Below are 19,041 nucleotides of genomic sequence, written 5' to 3'. Positions count from 1 at the left end.
TTTGAGAAGTCTCATTTACTTTCTGCAGCTGTCCTGACTCCCTTCCTCCTATCATTACTGGGTAGCAATGTGGCAATTAGAGCTGGCCACCCCCAGGAGGAGGTGTGCTCCACTGGCTTTGAAAGACTTTGCAGCGCTGTCCTTTGTGCTCTTCTCCAAAGCTTTTCTCTTCTCCACGTGAAATGGATTTTAATGTTATGCCATTCCTTGTATAGTAACATCTGTAAAGATACAAAAATGTCTGGGACCTGGTTTTGTGAAGCCTTGATTCTTTTCATCTTCTTGGAAAGTATATTGTTCCCCAACTCCTTCTCTCTCTCTCTCCCTCCTTCTTTCCCTTCAAAGGATATCTTGGAGGTGATGTAAGGGCATTTATTGCTTAAATATTGACGTGCCAAGCAAGGGCAGAGAAAGCATCAGGTGTCTCTTTCTTGGAGCACCAGCCTCTATAGTTCTGGAGCCACATTCTGGGGACATTTCTGAAGGGATGTTGTGACATTCAGATCCCAGTGCTCCTCGCTTTGTCAGTCTCTTTCACACCTGCTTTTCTTCCCCAGGCTTTGCCTCATCTGCTGCTCAGGCTCTGTGCCTGTTCAGCTGCCACAGGCCAAGTGACTGCTGAGGGCATCAAGCTGGTCAGAGACAGCAGAACCTGAACTAATAAGGAAGGAATATTCTGTGATCTGTCTGATCTTGCTGAATGTACTTTCATTACCATTTCAGCAGACTAGCCTAATGCTGGGGTTCAGTCGGACCTGAAGGTTTGCTCTGGAGACCAAAGGATGGGGAAATTTAGAAGATAATGCCTAATCCTGTGGGCATCAATAACATTTTTAATACTGTTTCTTCAATAACTTGTAGGAGGCATTTAATTTTGGGTTTTGTGTAAGGTGGTGTCAAGCAATTCAGTGCAGCTGGAAGCTAGAGGGAAGGCTATTTATTTCAGGGATTTGAAGAGCTCTACTCCAGTGATAGTCGTCTTATTGCTGCAGTGGTTGGTTTTATTTTGCTTTGGAGAAAAAGAATAAAAATGTTCCTCTCGTTTCAATTTCTCTGAGGTGAGAAAATTCCTGGAAGTCTGTTGATGAAATTAAGGAACATCTAAATTTTTTTTTTTTCCTGAAGTGGCTTGAGTGCATCTCCCAGAAAGCCAGGGTTTGGAAGCCTGAAAACACTGACTGGGTGTTCTGAGAGGACTCCTGATGTGAGGACTGGGCTGCAGATGTGCCTGTGGGTACTGGAGGGAGATGCTGGGTGTCTTGGTGAAGTGACCTTTTTTTTTTTTTTTTTTTGAGGTTGCTGAACTCTCTGTACCAGTTGCTAATAAACTACTTTCTGCCCTGTTGGCAGAGCTGATGATCCATCAGTCTGTGTTCTCAGAGATGAGCCCTTTGCTAGGGCATCAGTGCAGAGAGCGTTGTCATATCTTGACAGCATTTGACATTTCCCAGGCAATGCTTAAATCTCCCAATTGATGATGTTTAACCCTTTCTCCCAAGAGCCTTCCAGTAGTGATTCCTATAAACTTTAGTTTTCACTTCAAAGAATTGTTACCAGAAGCTTCTGTATTTTTTCACTTGCTATGTGCTGCCAATGAGTCTCTTATCTTTGTTGTTTTGGGCTTTAAATGCTGCCTTTAATTAGGATATGATCTTTTCTGGCCATGAGCTGATGGACAGCTCTCTGGTGACCAGAACCAGGAGAAGAACAGAGATTACTGTATTTCTTCTTGTACTTGAAGGAACAGCCTTTAGCCCAGGTGGGTTTGGATGTCTCATTTAGGAGGGGGCATACCAGGCCCCAAAATCCAGCAGTTTATGGCAATTTATTAGTTGTTCTTTTTCTGTCCTTCTTCTTGCCCTTCATTTGCAGAGCCAGATTAAGACTGTGTGATGCACAGAGGTTCAGGGCAGGGCTGTCTTTTCCTCCAGGACAGAATCTGTTGATTCAGCTGAGTATTTCAAGCAGGAATTGCATGCAAAATGGAGCTGAATTAACCCTACTCCTAGAAAGAGCTGATAGCAAGGATGGATGAGCAGTTCATTCAGTCATTTAAACACTGAAGAAAATAAGATATGTGTGTTTAAAATTGCTTTCTCAACCAATGTGTAGCATCTTGAGGTCTCAAGGGTTAAAACACCTCTGGCAACTTGGATCAATATGTGGGGATTTAAAAGTGTTCTGGACTAAGCAGATAAATGAATTAAACTGAGTTTAGCTAATTCCCTGGGTGGGGATAATTCAGCCAGCCCTGCGCTGAAGACATCTGGAGCTTGTCTGGTGTTTGCAGTGAAGATTTCAGACTCTTTCTCAAAGACTTGGTTGGCCTGCAAGTGACTGATTTACTACCCAGAAGGTAGGAAGCACTTTGGAATCATTCCCTTTTGATGGAAATTGGAGTGAGACCTTTGATTTTCTGTTTTGTATTTGTGACAGTGACTTCCACAGTGGTCCCATGTTCAGCTTGGGTCTGCTTTTTATCATTATGATACAGATTTTTTTTTTTTTTTTTTTTGCCAAGGTTGAGTGAATTAAGAACCTATACTGCATATTTGTAGGAGTTATACACCTCTAGCAAGGTAGAGGACAGCCTTAAACATTCAGACCCCCAACTAATAGTGTGATGGGAATCTGGCATGAAGAACTTTTTGTCTAGAGAACATCCATACTGCTATTAGCTTCAGGAATCTGGTGCTTCCAGCATTGTATCCTCTTCCCTGTTTTCCCCATATCCTGGACACGTGTTTGTTTCAGGTCTTGGCTCTGCTGTTTTGTGAGCTGTACCCCTCTAGGCTCAGTTATCAAGTGTTAGGAGATATTTTGGTTTTTGCACTCTGTCATTGCAGTGGTTGTGTAAGTCACATATGGGAAAGTCCAAAGTGCAGGCATATGGAGGTGGCAAGTCCTCATTATTTTGCCCTGAGTCCAGAAAGAAATGAACACCTTTAATCATTGAAATGTGGATGGTAATGAGTGATGCAAAGCAGTTGCATAATTTTAATTTTAGAGGATCAGCAAAAGAATGATCCTTTGCTCTGCTCCTCAACTAAAATGCTCTGCAGCTGTATAAAGAGGCGAGCAGCAGCTCTGACTTTGCTTTGATTTTTGCAGTGAATGTTTGCTGTATTTAATCTTCTGGGCTGTTATAAACAATCTCCCTGCAGGCAAGAAACTTGTGAGTGGCTGAGCTGAGATTTCCAGGTTCCTAATCAGAGGAAAGGCTGTCCCAGCTAAATCGGAGTTAGGCTCCTGATTGCATCCTGATAGAAAGGATTATTCATCCAATGGAAAACAAATAGAGCTGCTGTTTGGCATATATTAGCTGAGCAAATCTTGGCACTCAGTACGTGTTACAGCTCTGCTTCTCTGAGCTGTGAGCTGGATTCACTTACAGTTGGCCTGACTCTGGAATGTTCCCTGCTCTCTGACCTTTCCTCTGTGGTATGGCTTAGGTGCTTGGGGAACCCTTTTCCTTTTTTTCCTTTTCACCAGCCCATTTACAACATGCTCTGTCAGGCTGTTTGTGACTCAGGCCTCTCTTTACTATTTCCTGGCTGATCCTTTGGTTTGTATAATCAACTGTCTGCGTGCCCATCTCTGATGTGCTGTGTTTCTATTCAGCTGATTGCCCAGGCAGGGAAGCAGATGGTGCTGATGCCATGGCCTTGCTGTTGCCTGCCTGGTGCTGTTGGACTGCAAGAGGCCATGAAGAAGAGGGACCAAAGATAAAGGTTGCTAAAAGAGGTTGCTTTTATTCCCGTGGGATTCTTGGTCTGTTACCCATCTTCTGGCACTTGTATGTACAGGGCAGATAACCTCAGTGCCTTTCTGCTGTATGCTATGAAACAGTTGGCATTTTGGTTCAGCACATGGCTGCTTCAAAACAAACAACACCCACTATAGGAGCCTTTTTCTTCTTTTCAAAGAGCCGAGGACATTGAAGCTGTATGCTGAGGTTGACTTACAGAGCAAGGACTACAGGATCATGGCACATGGTATCTTTTGGAGCCTGTTTTGTAGCTGACAAATGTGTGTCTGGTAACTTTAAAGGCAGGTGAAGGCTTCTGTGAGCCAGAGAGGTGGGGAATCTCCATCCTGGGAGATACCTGCTGGGTGCCTCCCTGAATAGTCTGTTTTAACTCGGAAATTTTATGGTTTGTGAAGAGGGGTTGGACCAAAGACATCCAAAGTCTTTTCCACCTAAATCTTTCCATGATTGTGTGCCTGATCTCACTGATCACCTGTGCAGTCTGCTTTATGTGGAGTGAAAGGGAGTGAAAAGAGCCTTATAAAACATGTAGAAATGTCTTCTGTGGGCTCTGGCAGGGAGCAGATGTCAACTGCCTTTTCTCTTCTAGATGAATTTATTTTACTGGAAGCACAACTGCTGTTGCTGTGATGGACTTAGACTTGGGGCAAGTGGGAGTGTCAAGGGGGAATTTGGGAAGGCAGAATGCCCATGTTGGCAGCAACCCCTGCCCTGCCAAGGGACCAAACGGGGCTTGGGGAGGGATGTGCTGAGAAGTTCCTTGAATTGCATCTGTCTCAAAGAGCAGCTGTTTACCAGGTTTATGAGCAAAGTGAGAGAGGGTTTCTTGTTGGGTGTACATCCCCAGGAGAGATCATGCTTGATACCTGACCTTTGTTTTCACTTCATGCCAGGTGTTTCTAGGCCTTGAAATTTTGCTGTGGGCTCAAATGAACACTTAAGTCAAAGAGGACAAACATAGGATTAGTTCCCAGGGAGACAGCACGTGTGCAAGAGTTGTGCTCTCTCACAGCTTTTGTGGGAGACAAACAAGCTTAGTGGGCCAAGAATAGCAGGACTGATGATGCACATTTCCAGGGGGTTATGTGCCTTCAGAGCTCTCTGCAAATGTCAGCCAGTTTGTCTGCTGCCCTGCAAATGCTACTTGCTGGGAAGGAGAAATCCTGCTTTCCCAAGTGAATGTTTCTCCTCAACTGCTTTTCAGCTTAGTTTGCCAGTGAGATTGAAAAACTAGGCTGCCCTTATGTGCAGGGTTTGAGGATTGCACAGAGATGCAGCCCAGAGAGTTGAAAAGCGTGGAGGGGCTGGTCTGATCTCTCCAGGGTCCCCTCTCGAGCTGAGGGCAGGCAGGGACCAGTGTGTCCAGTGAGGCAGAAAAGCTTGCTGAGCAGTGGAGAGGAGCAAAGCCAAGGGACTGAAGGTGCCATTACAGCCTCAAATGTCCTTTCTGAGGGAAGATTTGCTGTCTGATCTGCTGCCTGTGTGTGGGGAGGGAGGGCTCTCAGAGCAGCAGAGGAGGGAGCCGTGTTCTGTTAGCAGCTGGAGCCTTCCCCAGTCAGCTGGCAAAGCTCTTGCTCCTTTTGCTCCTGGAGAAGTGTTATTTAACAAACTGGCTTCCCAACCAGCCTCATTGCTGAGCTGATTCCTGGGTTTGCTCCATAAAGAGATTCATAGCTCCCTGTGCAGCCCAGCTACTCCTTGTGAAGGTTTGATGTATCTGGCCTGGTTAATCCCAGACGTTTCTATATGGAGATATCATTTGTTAAAGGAGTTCTCAGTGCTGGAAAGACCAGCCAGGAAAAAAATTAGTTTCCAAAGAGGTTTGGAAATCTCTGTCTTGTAGTCATAGGAAAATTAAAGTAAAACCATCTTTTTGTGTTCAGCCCAGCAAGTTCTTGTGAACTCATCTGAGAGAAATTAGTATCCAGTTCCTAATTAAAAAGATGAAAGCAGCAGCCAGGGAGGGTTAAAAAAATGGGATCTACCTTGAGACTGTGCTAAAGAGAGACTGTAGATATTTGTGTTCTGCTGATGGATGCCTCTAGAGGTTCCTGGTGCCTGGGCATAATTTTTTCTTGCCCTCTCCTGACTTTTTTAGTGATGGAGGATGCTGAGGGCTGAAGGCACCAGCTGGATGGTCCATGCCCTTCCAATTCTCTTCAAGGTTTTTAGGTGGGTGGCTGAGGCAGGAGACAGGTGCTGTAATTTGACTGCAGACATGCTGGACATCTAAGCCTACAGCAAACATGGAGTTTGCTCCATGACAGGACAGCTTGTGCCTTCTGTAGGACAAGACCCTGCTTGTAGGTAGTTGTTGGAGAAAAGCTGATGCATAATAAACTTTCACTTTAATCTTCCTGTGTAGTATCATTGGCATCACGGCTCTGCCACAAGGCTGAGATGATGTTTTCTCTGCCTTTCAGGACTGCTGCAGGCACTTATTTTAAAGGTAGGTTGATCTAGCCAGCAATGCTCAAGGATATGGACAAAATAAGGTTTGTCAGTAGCACATTTTGTTCCCATTAAGTTAGTCTGATGAAAGATGCTGTTTCCTACTAAGAAAGCTGATTTTATATGTTGCTGAGACCACTGGGCTACTTTCAAATTAGGCTAATTACAGAGAGAGAGGACAGATCAGTCTCCCTGTGGCATTCCCAGCAATGGGATGAATGCAAGTTTTTTGCTTCCCTTGTGACTTTCCATATTTACCAAGGAAAAGGTAAAGTTGAGCTTCTGTGCAATTGGTCCCTTTGCCTGACACCTGGCAGAGCTGTAATTAGATGAGTGCAAATTTGTGACCTTCACTGTCATCTAGGGTCCACCTCATGTGCTGCCTCTGGCATGGGGAGGGGCAATTTATTTTTTCTCTCTGGGAAAAGAGGAAAATGTTTGGGGGTGGTGAGGGAAATGGGGAAGGTTTCCTCTCTGTGGCCTGCTTGCCCTGGGAGTCCCTGTGCTGCTTTGAGGGGGAAGTTGCAGGGCTGTCTCTGTGGTGGCACCCAAGGACATGTGGTGGCTCAGGGACAGGGTGCAACAAACACCTTGAACGGAAGGGAGGTGGCTCTGTGTCCCTTCTCTTATGCTCTTGGTTTTATAGGACATCCCCTGGGTCTGCTGAGGCTTCCTGGAATCCTTCAATACCTGAAGTAGAGTCTGGGACAGAGGAAAGAGAGATTCCTACAGGCCCCACTGGGGACTCCTGGGTTTGCTGTGCCTGGGGGTAGAGGCATGCTGGAAAGGATTCAGGCATGGTGGTTGTTTCAGCCAGCACACCACTCCCTGCTGTTTGCAAGGACAGGAGGATTCCTGGACAAGGTATAGTTCTCATGTGTTGCCTTTCCTGACAAAAGGAGCTTTTATTTACCAAGATTTCATCTATTCCTACTGTTTATTTCCCACCTGAAATCCTCCTTGTCTCCTGCTGGCCTTGTCCTTGCAAGAGCTGCTGGTTGTGTTCCTGTTGCAGTGGGGAGAGAGATGGAGACAGGATGGGAGCAGTGGCTGGCAGCTGACAGTTTCTTTTTATGTTTCCATCTGTTCCCTCTCTTCCTTTTTAATGAGATCAGGTGCCAGAGTGCACTAGGAAGACTTTTCAATGTGAGAGGAAGTCACAAATGGGGTACTCAGGTCCTTGCTTTCATCCTTGGCAGAGAGATGCTGCCAAAATCAAACCTGCACCCTCTTGAGCTGTTCCTATAATGGGAAACCAAAACTCTGCAGTGAGGCTGACAGTTCCAATCAGGTGGGTAGGTCCTGCAGCTCAGCCTTGGAACTCAGAGATGCTTGTGCTGATGGTCACCAAGATCTAAACCTGTCTGTTCCTGCCTCCACTAGGGTGGCTATATTTTAACCTTGTATACTTTATTTATTTGATTTTTTTAAAAATGTGGCTACTCTCTGTCTTTTAATTCCCCAGTTGTTTTAAATGGCATCAGTGGCTGGACAGGTTTACTCTTTCAGGCCCTTGGTGTTTTCTACAAAGGCCCAGGTTTTTCAATCAACCACTCCAGTTTCATTAGTAACTCTGCTTCTGCTTTATGTTTTGAAGGGTTTTCACCTCTGCTTTTGAGGTGATATATTTATTACAAAGCTGATATTTCATGAGTGGAGATGTTTCCCTCAAGGAGAATCTCAGGACATTTTTGGGGCTGGTTTTATTGCTGTCCCTTTTTTTTGTGGTTGTTCTTGGGATGTGTGAAGGATGGGAAGAGGTTCAAAGGAAGAACTCGAGGAGCTTGTTTAACAGTTCAACTTGGACAACCTCTTTGTGGAAAATTACAATCTGTCCCTCTGCTCCCACTGCCAATATATGACACGATGGGAGCCAGCATGGAGACCTCGATCAGATAAAAGCTGTAGAGTCTGACAGTACCTCTGAGAGCAGAAGCTCTTCTAGGGGAGGTACCAGGTGCCTTGTTTAAAAATCAGAAAGCCCTGCCTCATGTTCCAGCCCAGAATGGCTTCTGCATGGCCGTTTTTTAGCAAAACTCCCAATCTTTTAAGCAGAAGACATTTGGATAAAAATGCAATCAAATATTTGGCTAAGCCAAAGGCAATACAGTAGCCCCTCCTTGAGCAATCCAGCCAAGAGCTTTGGGATTTTGCTTGAATTCAGTTGTGGTTGTTGTGTGGTTGTACTGAACCAGTGAAGGCAACTGCCCAGTGCAAGAAAAGCCATGTTAGGCTTTGATTTCTCTTCTTGGTGCCTGCTTCAGTTGGTAAGTTCCTTGCCCAGCAGTGCTGGTGCCTGCAGACTGCCCCAGCAGCTCAGCACAGCCCTGTGTGCTGCAGGGAGCTGCACCAGCTGGCTGGCAGCAGCAAGGACAGCAGTTTGCTCCTTTGGTGCTTCTCAAGTGATAAATAAACCAAGCTACTCCTTTCACAGCACTGCTTCTGAACAGCCTGGTGCTTTGTAGCTGCTCTAATCATGCCAGGTGCTCCTGTGGGTTTGGGTTGAAATGCATGTCACGGGCTGCATTTGTCCCTTCCCTGCGTCCCACTTACAACTGTTGTGTTTTCTAATCTTTCTGTCCCTTTCTTCCCATCACAGAGGCAGCTGCTGGTGTTTGGAAGAGCCCTGCAGAGTGTTTGGAAGTGCCCTGCAGAGGCACTGGACCTGCTGGGCTGGGCATGACGGACTTGCTGTGAAGCCAGGAGCCGAGGAGACCCATCCGACAGCAAACGGAGCTGCCAGGTGATGCCAGAAGCTACAAGTGCCAGCCAAGCTGTTGTGGATCTGGTTAAGCACAGATTTTCCTTAGCCTGGAGAAGCTGGAGGGAAGGCCTGTCTGTGGCATTTGGAGTGGTCCTTGGGGCTGACTGTGGGGTGATCGTGCTGGGTTCTGAGGTGTCGCCATGGTTTTGGTGGCATGGGATGTGCATTTCCAGAGAGCTGCAGGCTTGGGCTCGCAGGCTGTTCTGTGTCTTGGCTGGTGCTCCCAGCCTGGGGTGCCCCGTGGTGCTGGGTGGGATGGAGAATGCCCTGGCAGGACCCTGCTAGCAGAGAAGAGCTGGGTGTGAGGGAGGAGACACTGAGCCCTGCCCTGCCTCTGTCACTGGGAAACACCACCCAACCCTGGTCCTACAGGGTGCTGCTGCTGCTGCATGTTTCTGTCCTCAGTATCACAGGGTCTCAGGTGGCTTTTAGCTGCCAGGAAACAGGATGCCAAGGCAGTTGAGATTTAGGTAGTGGCAATCCCAGGAACAACTACTGAATCATCTTGTAGCTGCACAGATATTGTGACCCTTGACATCTGTCCCTTTTTTTGTTGCTGTTGAGGCTGGGCTCCTGTGCCAGTACCTTGCTGAGTCAGGCCTGAGCCTCCATCCAAAGCTCACCCATCTTTCCAAGGCACTGTCTCCTGGCAGGTACAGCCTTGGTTGCTGCCTTTCCTGACCTCCATGTCAGAGATTCCCCTTGAACTGTGATTAACTTCTGAAGGCTTGTAAATTTTCTTTTGCATTGACATAAAGACAGCTGGCTGGATTAAGTGATTTCATAGAACTGAAGAAAAAGAAAATGTAGGAGGCATTACACTTGTTGGGGTCAAGGATTTTGCTTTCTTTTAAGAGGCAGTGAAGATAATACAATCTATTATTTTCAAATTAGTTAACTGCACAGCTAATGTCAGGGTCTCTAAAAGGCAGGAATTTGAAATAATGTCTTGATTTAGAAAAGACTACAGAAGCATGTCAGGGTTTGAAAGTGATATGCAAATTAAGTAAAAAAATGAGGAAAAACTATTTCAGCTCCCTGCACAAACTAACAAATTGATTCCCAGCATGGGAATAAAAAGGGAGAAAATAAACCCAAGGCTGTGTGTTGAGGTCTGTGCTACCAAAAAAGTAAATCTATGTTCTCCCTTGCAGTGGGTGATTGTACTGTTCAGAGGAAGGCAGGGGAAATTTGGCTAAAAGGATCCAACATAATTTTCCTTTTTTCTCAGAAGAAAATTAAGATAAACCCTGTTTGGAACAAAGAGAGCTGTGGGCTGCTTCTTTAGAACTTCATGACTGGACCTTTTTAAGTTTGCCACTGGGTAAGTGATCTCAGTGCAGTTATTCAGTAGGGAATGTAAATATTTTGATAACTAAAGTGATTGAGCATTGCAGTCAGTCCTTTCTTGAAGTGAGCACTTCATGGGTTAAAATGGGGGTAGGGAGGGCTCCCATCTGCACCTCTTCCATCCTGTGAGCTGTGTGCCAGCACTTTCCTCTTCTCTCTGGATCCTCCTTGCAGTGCTTGCAGCATCTTTGTGTACTCTGCAAGACACCACAAGTGTCCAGTTAACTCTGTTAACTGGTTTGGTCTGGTGAGTGCAGCAGTGATGACAGGAGAGATGTTTCTGATGTGCCTCTTACTGCAATGACCTCCCCAGGGTCTCTGGTTTTGGTGCTCAGCAGCCAGGGTGTGCCTGTGCTGTGAGGTCTCATTTCAGAGCCTGCAGTTGGTTTTTTGGGGATGCTGAATCTGTGTCCTTCCAGCACTGCAGCAAAGGAGAGGTTAACAATGCAACGTGCCTGCCTGTTGCCCTTGGCTGTATGCTTATTTGCTTCTGCAGGAGGAGAAGAACTATGCAAAGAGCCCTTCCCAGGAGATGGAGGAAGGATTTCAGCTTCCTGCACAAACTAACAGTTACCTGTGCCAGCAAAGAGAGCAGAGTTTGGAGCCTGGTTTGATCATACCCTGCAAGGATGGATAAGGGTAACTTTTCTGAAGTGCTGAGGTGCCTGGCTTGCTTTTGTGCTGGGCTGTGGGCAAGTGTGTCCCCTCTCTGCTTCCTTGGGATGTGCTGCAGTTCTTGCAGGTGTGTTGGAGGCAGTTTCACCATGTGTTTGCTGTGTTCATTGTGTGCTGCCCCTGAGCTGTTGTTACTGTTGGAGACAAGGCACTGCCAGCCAGGCATCACCAGTATCCCAGCAGATGTGGGGAAGTGCAGCTGGCTTCTGTACCCTGGGGCAGGGGCACCACAGCAGCCCCAGATGGGTGCTGAGCATTCCTTTGTCCCACTGCTGTCAAGGCTGCTGTGGTCTCTGGAAATCCCCACTGCCTCCTCCCCTGTCAACATCCCTGTTGTTGCCATGGTGGTGTTGGGGCTGGCTGAGAAGCCCTGCTGCCCCTGAAGGAGAGCCACAGCCTGGCTGGCTGAGGGCATCCAATGTGTGAGTGTGGCCCTGCAGAGTGGGGAAAGTGGGGGATGCTGGTGGCCACCCCTGTGCTGGAGTGATGGTGGCCGTGTCCCTTCTCTGGAGGGACAGTGGCTTTTGGTACCCAGGTTGTCTGGCCACCAGGAGGGAGAGCTTGGGAGCAGAGCTCAGTGGAGACTCCTGTATGTAGTAAGAGAAAATAAAAAGTCTAGGCTGGTCCAGGGGGTGCAAATTACTCATAGGTTCTCCAGATGTGCCCCATACCTGAAGGCTAGAAAATAATCAGTGAAGTTAAAGCTTGTTCTGTAACACCCAGTGCTTTAGTATTAGAGCAGCAATCCAGTAAACACAGAATATTTACTTTTCTGGCAGCCAGTATTGTGTGTGTGTGCTGGAGAAGCAGGTATGAGGCTGGAGCCAGCCAAGGGCAGGCTCAGCCATTGTATTCCTGCTTCTGCTTTTGGCTGGCTCCAGTTTGGTGTCTCTGAATTGAGTTAATATCCATGGTGTTCCAGAGACTGAAACTCCTTTGTGAGAACTGGGCATGAACACATATTCACTTTGATTGAGAAGCTTTAAAAGTCTAAGATTAAACCATCTTGGTTAGGATTGAGGTTTACAGAAGCATTCAAGACCTCAGCCAATGCCCAGCCTCTCCATGTCCTGGCAGGTGAAGCAGCTGGTCAGGATGGGAGCATTGTGCTGTGCACTGAGAGTTGATGCTGCAGAAGTGAAGGGATGGTTCAGAAAGGGAGAGGATGGGTTTTGGGGATGCTGGGAATGTCCCCTGTTCCATCCTGGGGATGCAGCTGAAAGGTGCATTAACCAATCACTGCATGTCAGCAGAATGGAGGAGACTGTTCATGAGCCAGGCAGAGTTCAGAAGTTATCATTGCTGCCCTAAAGGGAAGAGGTGAAGGTGCTTTTATTTATCCAGTACAGGTCACAGTCAAAACCACTTAGCTGGGAACAGGGTGCAGGTCCTGTACAGACCCTTTTTTTCTGCCTTGCCTGGAGCAAGGAGTCTCAGTAGTAGCTGTGAATCCACAGCATGAAACAAATCTTTCCTTCACTTTAAAGATGGTTCTTGTCCTTTTTTTTTTCCCCTCCAGAGACTGCTTATGCACTGCACATTAAATAGTCATTAGCTAAAAGACTTTGTCATCCAGGGAGCAGAGCTCCCCAGCCAAGGCTTTTCCTTAGCTTTTGAGCATCCAAGGTGGCAGCCTGCAGATCAGGTTTTTCTCACTTGCATTCTCCTTGCAGCAGTCTAGGAGATGTAGAAATGACTTTGTCTGGGCTGACAAGCTGGACCAACGGATGGCTTGGGCCCCCTCCATCTGCCAGGCAGGGGAGGAAGGTTTGGGCTGGAAAAATACATGGTGAGTTCAGTAGCAGGGACACAGCTGAGTGTGAGAGCAGGATTGTTGAGTTTGAGAGTGGGCTGAGGTACCAGCAGCAGGTTTGGCACTGGATGCTGAGGTGCTTGCCAGCCTTATATGGGTTTCATATAATTTCTACCATGCAATTCCATGGATATCCTTTCCAGCCAGCAGTTTCCTTTGCTGTGCACCTGAGGCTTCTCTGACAAGTTCTCTGAGCATGAAATCTGGCTCCAGCTGTGCTCTTTGCCTGCAGCAGAATTCTCTCCTGTGCTGAGCAGGTGAGCGCCTCTAAGGTTGGTTCTAAGGTGCTGGAGCTGTGGGAAGGAGCACAAGGAGGCAGCAGCCCTGTGAGTGCATCTCAGACCAGGTATAAGAGATCTGGTGGGCCTCACCTTGACATCTGTCTCTAAGCTCTGCCTTCTGAGCCAGGAAGCATCCCCCACCATTCAGCTTCCTTTGCTTGCACTCCTGTCTTAGAGTCTTGAGTGCACAAGGGTGTCACAGGGTGAGGTTTCTTTGCCCCAATTCTCCAATTTACACTGGACATTGTCCAGGAGATGTTTTGGAGCGAGTCTCCACAGGCTGGCTAGATGCAGAGCCAGTTATTTTTCAGAGCTCGGATTCACCCTGATTTGATTGTAAATTCCTAAATAATGAATGTTGGTTTCCAAATTGAGGGTTCCTTGTTCCCTGCCAAGCAGATGTGAGGACTGGGTTTGCCTGTGGCCTACAGTCTCCTGAGAAGCTTTTGTTTGTAGCATCTGTTGTGCCAAAAATGCATGAAGTTATCTGACAGCAGAGATGCTCTTGTCAGTTTGGTGTCCTTGGCTGCTGTGTGTGTAAATGTGTGCCTAATTAATTGGAACAAGCTCATCAGAGGGTATTTACTGGGTGCAACACCAAAGGACACCCCCAAAGGCATTGTCAGAGTTGTGGCATCACAGAGATTTGCCTGCTGTCCTTTGCATTGCTATGATCAGGGTCCTCCCTGGGTGAGCAAAATACAAATTAAATTCTTGCTCTGAAATTCAATGTAGAAAGTTCTTCTTTAATCCTTAAGCAAAGGCATGACGGGCTCGTCTGCAGTGTCTAAAATTAATTTACCTGAAGCTTGTGGAGCATTACCAAATGCCACTCTCAGGTGCACTTTCTAATACTGTTGCTGTCACAGGAACCAGCTGTGCCAGGACAGCTGTGCCACCTAGAAAAGCAATGAAGAAATATTCCCAGGGCTGGAATACAATTCCTGACACATCTCAGGAAACCCAGATCTATTAGAACAGGGTGCCAAGCTGAAGATCACCAAGGACATCCCAGATTCAGCCTCCTCAATTCCCCCTTTATTCCAGCATCTACAGCTAAGCAAGAAGTCCCCACCCTCACTGCAAGCTGCACAGCAATTTTATAACCCATCCCCTAACCAGACTTACCCTTAGACCAGGAACTTAATTAAATATCACAGAGCTGTCTGAGGTGGGGAACATGGAGACCTCCCCTCATGGGACAGGGCTGATGGGCTGGAGCTGTGCTGTGGTTGGTGTTTCATTCCATCCCTGAAGGGAGATCAGGCTGATTTCTTAGTTCTGCTTCTGTTCCCCAGGTCTGGGAGGCTGATCCATGGAGGCTTTAGAGAAGTGGAATTATGGGGTAGGAAAGAGCTTCTCTCCAGGGCTAGAGGGCAGGGGAAGCTGCTAGACTGGGATGGGGGTGTGGAGAGTAGAAACTATCTGGAAATGAGCATTGTGGGCATGATGGACAGGCTTCATTTCAAGTGAAATGAAATTGCATTTAGAAAATTGGAAAAAATAATCCAGTTATTCTCAAGACCCAGTAATAAATCACTGAAATCCAGACTAATGTATTATTAGATTTCTCTCTTGAAAAATAGTTATTTCCAGGTTTAAATTCTAGTTCTTGCTGCAGCATGTCCTGGTGTCCATAAGACAGTGCTGTGTTCTCATGTTTCATGCAAGAACAAAAGGAAACAGCAGCCTTGTGGATTATGTGTATAAATCTGTAACTGTTTTGAGAATAAAGGAATGGAATTACTGCGTTGCTTATGGATGTGGATAAAACTTGAGGGAAAGGAAATGGTCATCTTTGTGTAGACAATGTCTTGTTGTATAAAGCAAGTCCACAAAAAAAAAAAGTTAACAGAAGGAAGCAGGAGAGAATATAATCAGAGATTTTACTTATAATCAAGATGCAAATAATTTTAGTTTAGGGGTGGTCTCCCAAGTCTCTGAAAATAAGAAGTGGGGAAATGCATCTGTTCCTTGGTCCAGTTTGCTAGAAAGGGAAGGGACATTATTTCTGGTCCACAGTGCTTAGTAAATGCTGTCCATGTTTGAGTCTTGTCAGTGCTTGAAACCAGCTTTCTGGGGTTTTCTTTTCTTCTTTCCCTTTTTTGTACACCCACTTTGTGTGACACAAAGAGAGATGGTTGTCAGGCTGGTGGTTGGAGAAGGAGTGACCCTGTTTACCTGTGCTTCTTGTGAGATAAGGATGCTAGAGAAGAACTGCCACTAGGATAAAGTCTGAAGTGGCCCTGCTTTCCTGTATGTTGCATTTCTCTTTGAACTAATTGCTCATGTTCCTTTAATGGTTTCATGCTTTTATTTATGCTGTTACAACTTCTAATGCCTATAGGAAGCCTTGAATTTGGAAGCCTTGGTTATTAAATGAAAATTAGGACCCTCATTCTCCATGGAGAAATGCTCTTGGGCGGTGTGGTAATTTCACGCCTGGAAGGAGTCATATTTGTTGGATAATTTTTGTAACTTAACCAAATTAGCCTTGAGAAACTATAGTTCTTAATCAGAGTCTTGAACTCTCTACTCCATTAGTTAGAAACATCAGCAGAAACATTCTTGCAGAATGGGTGGACACTTGGTTTGCAATGCAGGAAAGTGCTCTGAATTTGTCTGCACTTGGGGCAGCAGTGTCCCTGGGTTTGAGATTGTTCATAACACTCTGAATCCTTAGGAGGGCCAGACTCAAAGTCACATCAGGTCAGCTGCTCTTGAAAAATTAAGCAGTCAAGTGATGCTCGCTTTCCTACTGTACTCACAAAAAGAAAATTCTTTTGGTGGGAATTGAATTCCTGAGAATATTCTGAAGAGTTATTAAAGACAGCTTGGATATTAATAAGGATTTGGTTAATAATTACAGTAAATAGGGTTCCAATAGTCATGGGAGAGGGGGTAGAGGGGAAGGTGAGAAATGCCAGCAGGCTCTGGTGTGTCTTTGTGGTGTGCCTTTGTCCACAGGAAACAAGGTGGGGAGGCCTTGTGTTCTCCAGTTCTGAAGAATACCACAGCCTGGAGACACCAGTGGTAAAGAAACTTCTGAGGAGGTCTCCTCAGTGACCCAGCAGAGTTTGTTGTCACTCTACTACTTACCACATAGACATTGGTCAGTTCCCACACACAGGCACAGAGAAGTGCCCATGTATATCTACATGTTCAAAGGTACCTAGTGAATGCTCCCCTTGAGTTTGGTGAAATCATCACATCAAATCCGTTTGCACTTCTCAACAGGTGAGAGTCCTGTGTCCAATTCTGGGCTCCTCATTCAGGTAAGACACTGAGGTGCTGGAGCAAGTCCAGAGAAGGGCAATGAAGCCACTGAAGAGACTACAGCCAAATTAAATCAATGTACAGCTGAAGCTATGTGTGTGCTGCTTTCCATCCCCTTTGTGTGGCAGTAATTCCTTCTGTCAGGTTGGACACTCACCTGTGCTGCTCTCACCAACCTGCCCTTGGGCACCTGGCATGTGGAGGGCAGCTCAAACTCTGCCTGGAGCTTTGAGAGACACGGCTGGTCCCAGCTAGAACAGGCTTCAAACCAGCTGCTCTGTCTCATCTCCTGTGTGGAGCACAGATCCAGCCCAGCAGTGGAGTCAGGGCAATTCCTCCTCCCCAGCCACAAATGTCCCTTTGCTGACTGGAGCTCATTTGACTGGAGATGTTCTGGTGCTGGGACTCTGTCAAGGAGATCTCTGTGTTCTTCTGGGGAGGGGTCTGTGAGGCCAGACAGAGAAAACAAGTGCTAATTAAGAAGAGAGCACTGAAGCTTGGAGCCCTTCCTGTGCACTTCAGTCTTGGCACAGCGCTGCGTTCTTGCCTCCCTCGGACTCACCCAGCAGTGACATCTCCACATGGGGGGTTGTGAGTGATGTGCAAAGACGGAGTTAGGGGGGGTTCTGATAACTCCTCCCCAGTCTCTGCAAAGGTCACCAGCTCAATCCAGTGAAACTAAAGAGGAAACAAATGCCCAAAGAGCAGAAATCCCCATACATGTCACATCAAATCACAGATAAGCTAATGGGACAGAACCACGTGGCTACAGCATGTGCATTCTGCTCTATATCATTAATTTACTGATGTTAAATATTTCAGCAGGTAACTTCCAGGGCTTCCAGAACTGTCCTAGTGGCTGTGATCACAAATTATTCATCACTGGCACTTGAACAAGAAAAGCCTTTTTGAACAAGGGTATTTATGAGTCTCTTGCCTTTTTTTTTGCCTTTCAGCTGACTCCCTCTGCCTTCCAGAAGGAGACGTCTCACCATCAAGCAGAGGCCAGCCAGCACTCGGGAGATGAATCTGCCCCAGGTTGTCCAGCTTCAAGACAAGAGCAAGACCTCCATCACAAGGTAGCCTTTCCCTGCCCTTTTCCTTGCTGTTTGATGTGACATTTGAAAAGGGTGTGTGCTTGTGACAGGCTTCCCTCCAGCTCACTGTAGTACCTCAGTGTCCAGGTCCTGCTGTCATTTCAAACTGCTGGTGATGGTGGTTCCTTCTGCTGGGGGAAAGGCAAAGAATTTTTCCCCAGTGAGACATTGGAGTCCTGATTTGTGCTAAGTCAACACAAATAACCTCTGCTGAAGCTGGTGTAACTGTCATCCCTAATGAGAGAAGGCTGGGGGAGGATACAAGGGAATGAGATTCTCCATTCTTCTGCTGAAATAGCCACCTCTTGCTTTGGTGTGGTCACTGTCAAATGCTTAGGGTTCAAGGGTTCCATCCACAGTGGCAGCGTTGGCCTTTGAAGGCTTGAGGGCCTGTGGTGATTACCCCTGATTTAGCAAAACTAATTGCATTAAAGCTTCAGGAACAATGTGTAGGACCCTGATGGGGTGTTAGAGTTTGCAGGCTGCCAGATGTACAGGGAACTCACCCTGGGCAGAGGGGAGTGGATGTGCTTTATCTGGATCACTGTTTGCTGAGGGGTGTGTTTAAGGCTGCTTTTCTTAGAGGGCTGCTCAGCTTAAAGCACAGTCCTGGTGGGTAGATGGCTGAGATAGGCTGTTGAAATTGTCAGCAAGACAGCTGTAACAAACTGGTTAAGGATTGTCCTGGATAGCACAGGGGGCTGGGGATGCCTCAAACAGATGCACAAAGAGCTGGCAGTGTGCTGCAGCTCCTCACTTCAGCCACTTGTGACCCTGTGGAGATGCAGGAGACCTGCCTGTGTGTTTTGAGTGGAAACAGTGCAGCTAGAGAGGGGAGGCAAAACAGGGAGGTTTTTGTCAAAGTAATGTCTCTGCTCCCTGCCCCTGTAATGGTATTAAATATGACACCAGTAATAAATTAAAAGAAAGCAGCCATTTTGAGCTCATGGAAAAAGGAGATACCAACTCCAGTCTTACTCAAGTTGCCCAGAACTGCTGAATAAAGAGCTGAGCCTTATCCCCATCCAGCATTCTTCTCATTTGTCTTTTTCCTAAGTGCTCTGTTACTTTCTTTTTGCCCTTATCTCCTCTGGTATGGTTCTTTTCTTACTCATGTCACATACACACATAAAAACAAGTATTTGGACTTGTGTGGGATTCTGTCTCAGAGTAAAGGTCATCCCAAAATTGTTTCCCATGGAGTCTGATGTAAGTTCTGGGGTTTCACTTGCTCCAGGAGTACTCAGGGCTCTGCCAGTCAGTGCCCTGGATCTCTGCAACCCCATTAGCACATGGCTCTGCTAGAGGTAAGTGCTGCCTGGGATTTTGGAGAAGGAAACCTGGAGAAACACCTGCCAGAAGAACAGCTTGGCTTGAGCCTGCTCAGTGTGGTCCAGCAGCTTTTGATCAGCCCAGGGCAGAGGTGGAAGAGCCACTGTCCCCAGTGTGGGCTGGGCAGATGTACTCACCCAGAGTCTGTACTTCCCTGGGGATCAGTGCAGAATCTTCCTCCCAGCACCTGAACCTCTCCCTGCTCTCTCTGGCCTCTCCAGTTCCAGCAGTTG

General features: G+C 46.7%; 1 protein-coding gene across 6 annotated transcripts in view; it reads left to right on the top strand.

The window, feature by feature from the left end:
- The window catches only part of LOC146766433 (uncharacterized), a 91,725-nt gene that overhangs the window by 16,429 nt on the left and 56,255 nt on the right, over positions 1 to 19,041 (top strand). For 2 of the 6 annotated variants that reach the window (XM_085589728.1, XM_085589727.1), the window contains exon 2: positions 8,820 to 17,458. In XM_085589728.1, coding sequence (XP_085445854.1) covers positions 17,403 to 17,458 — 56 coding nt within the window. In that variant the 5' untranslated portion in view covers positions 8,820 to 17,402. The remainder of the gene's footprint in view (positions 1 to 8,819; positions 17,459 to 19,041) is intronic. The other 4 variants (XM_085589726.1, XM_085589725.1, XM_085589724.1 and 1 more) reach the window with 4 other exon arrangements.

The sequence above is a fragment of the Lonchura striata genome, chromosome 11, assembly GCF_050655825.1.
Source record: "Lonchura striata isolate lonStrDom1 chromosome 11, ASM5065582v1, whole genome shotgun sequence".
NCBI classification, from domain to species: domain Eukaryota; kingdom Metazoa; phylum Chordata; class Aves; order Passeriformes; family Estrildidae; genus Lonchura; species Lonchura striata.
The sequence above is the reverse complement of the archived record's forward strand: the minus strand, read 5'-3'. Positions and strand labels throughout refer to the sequence as shown.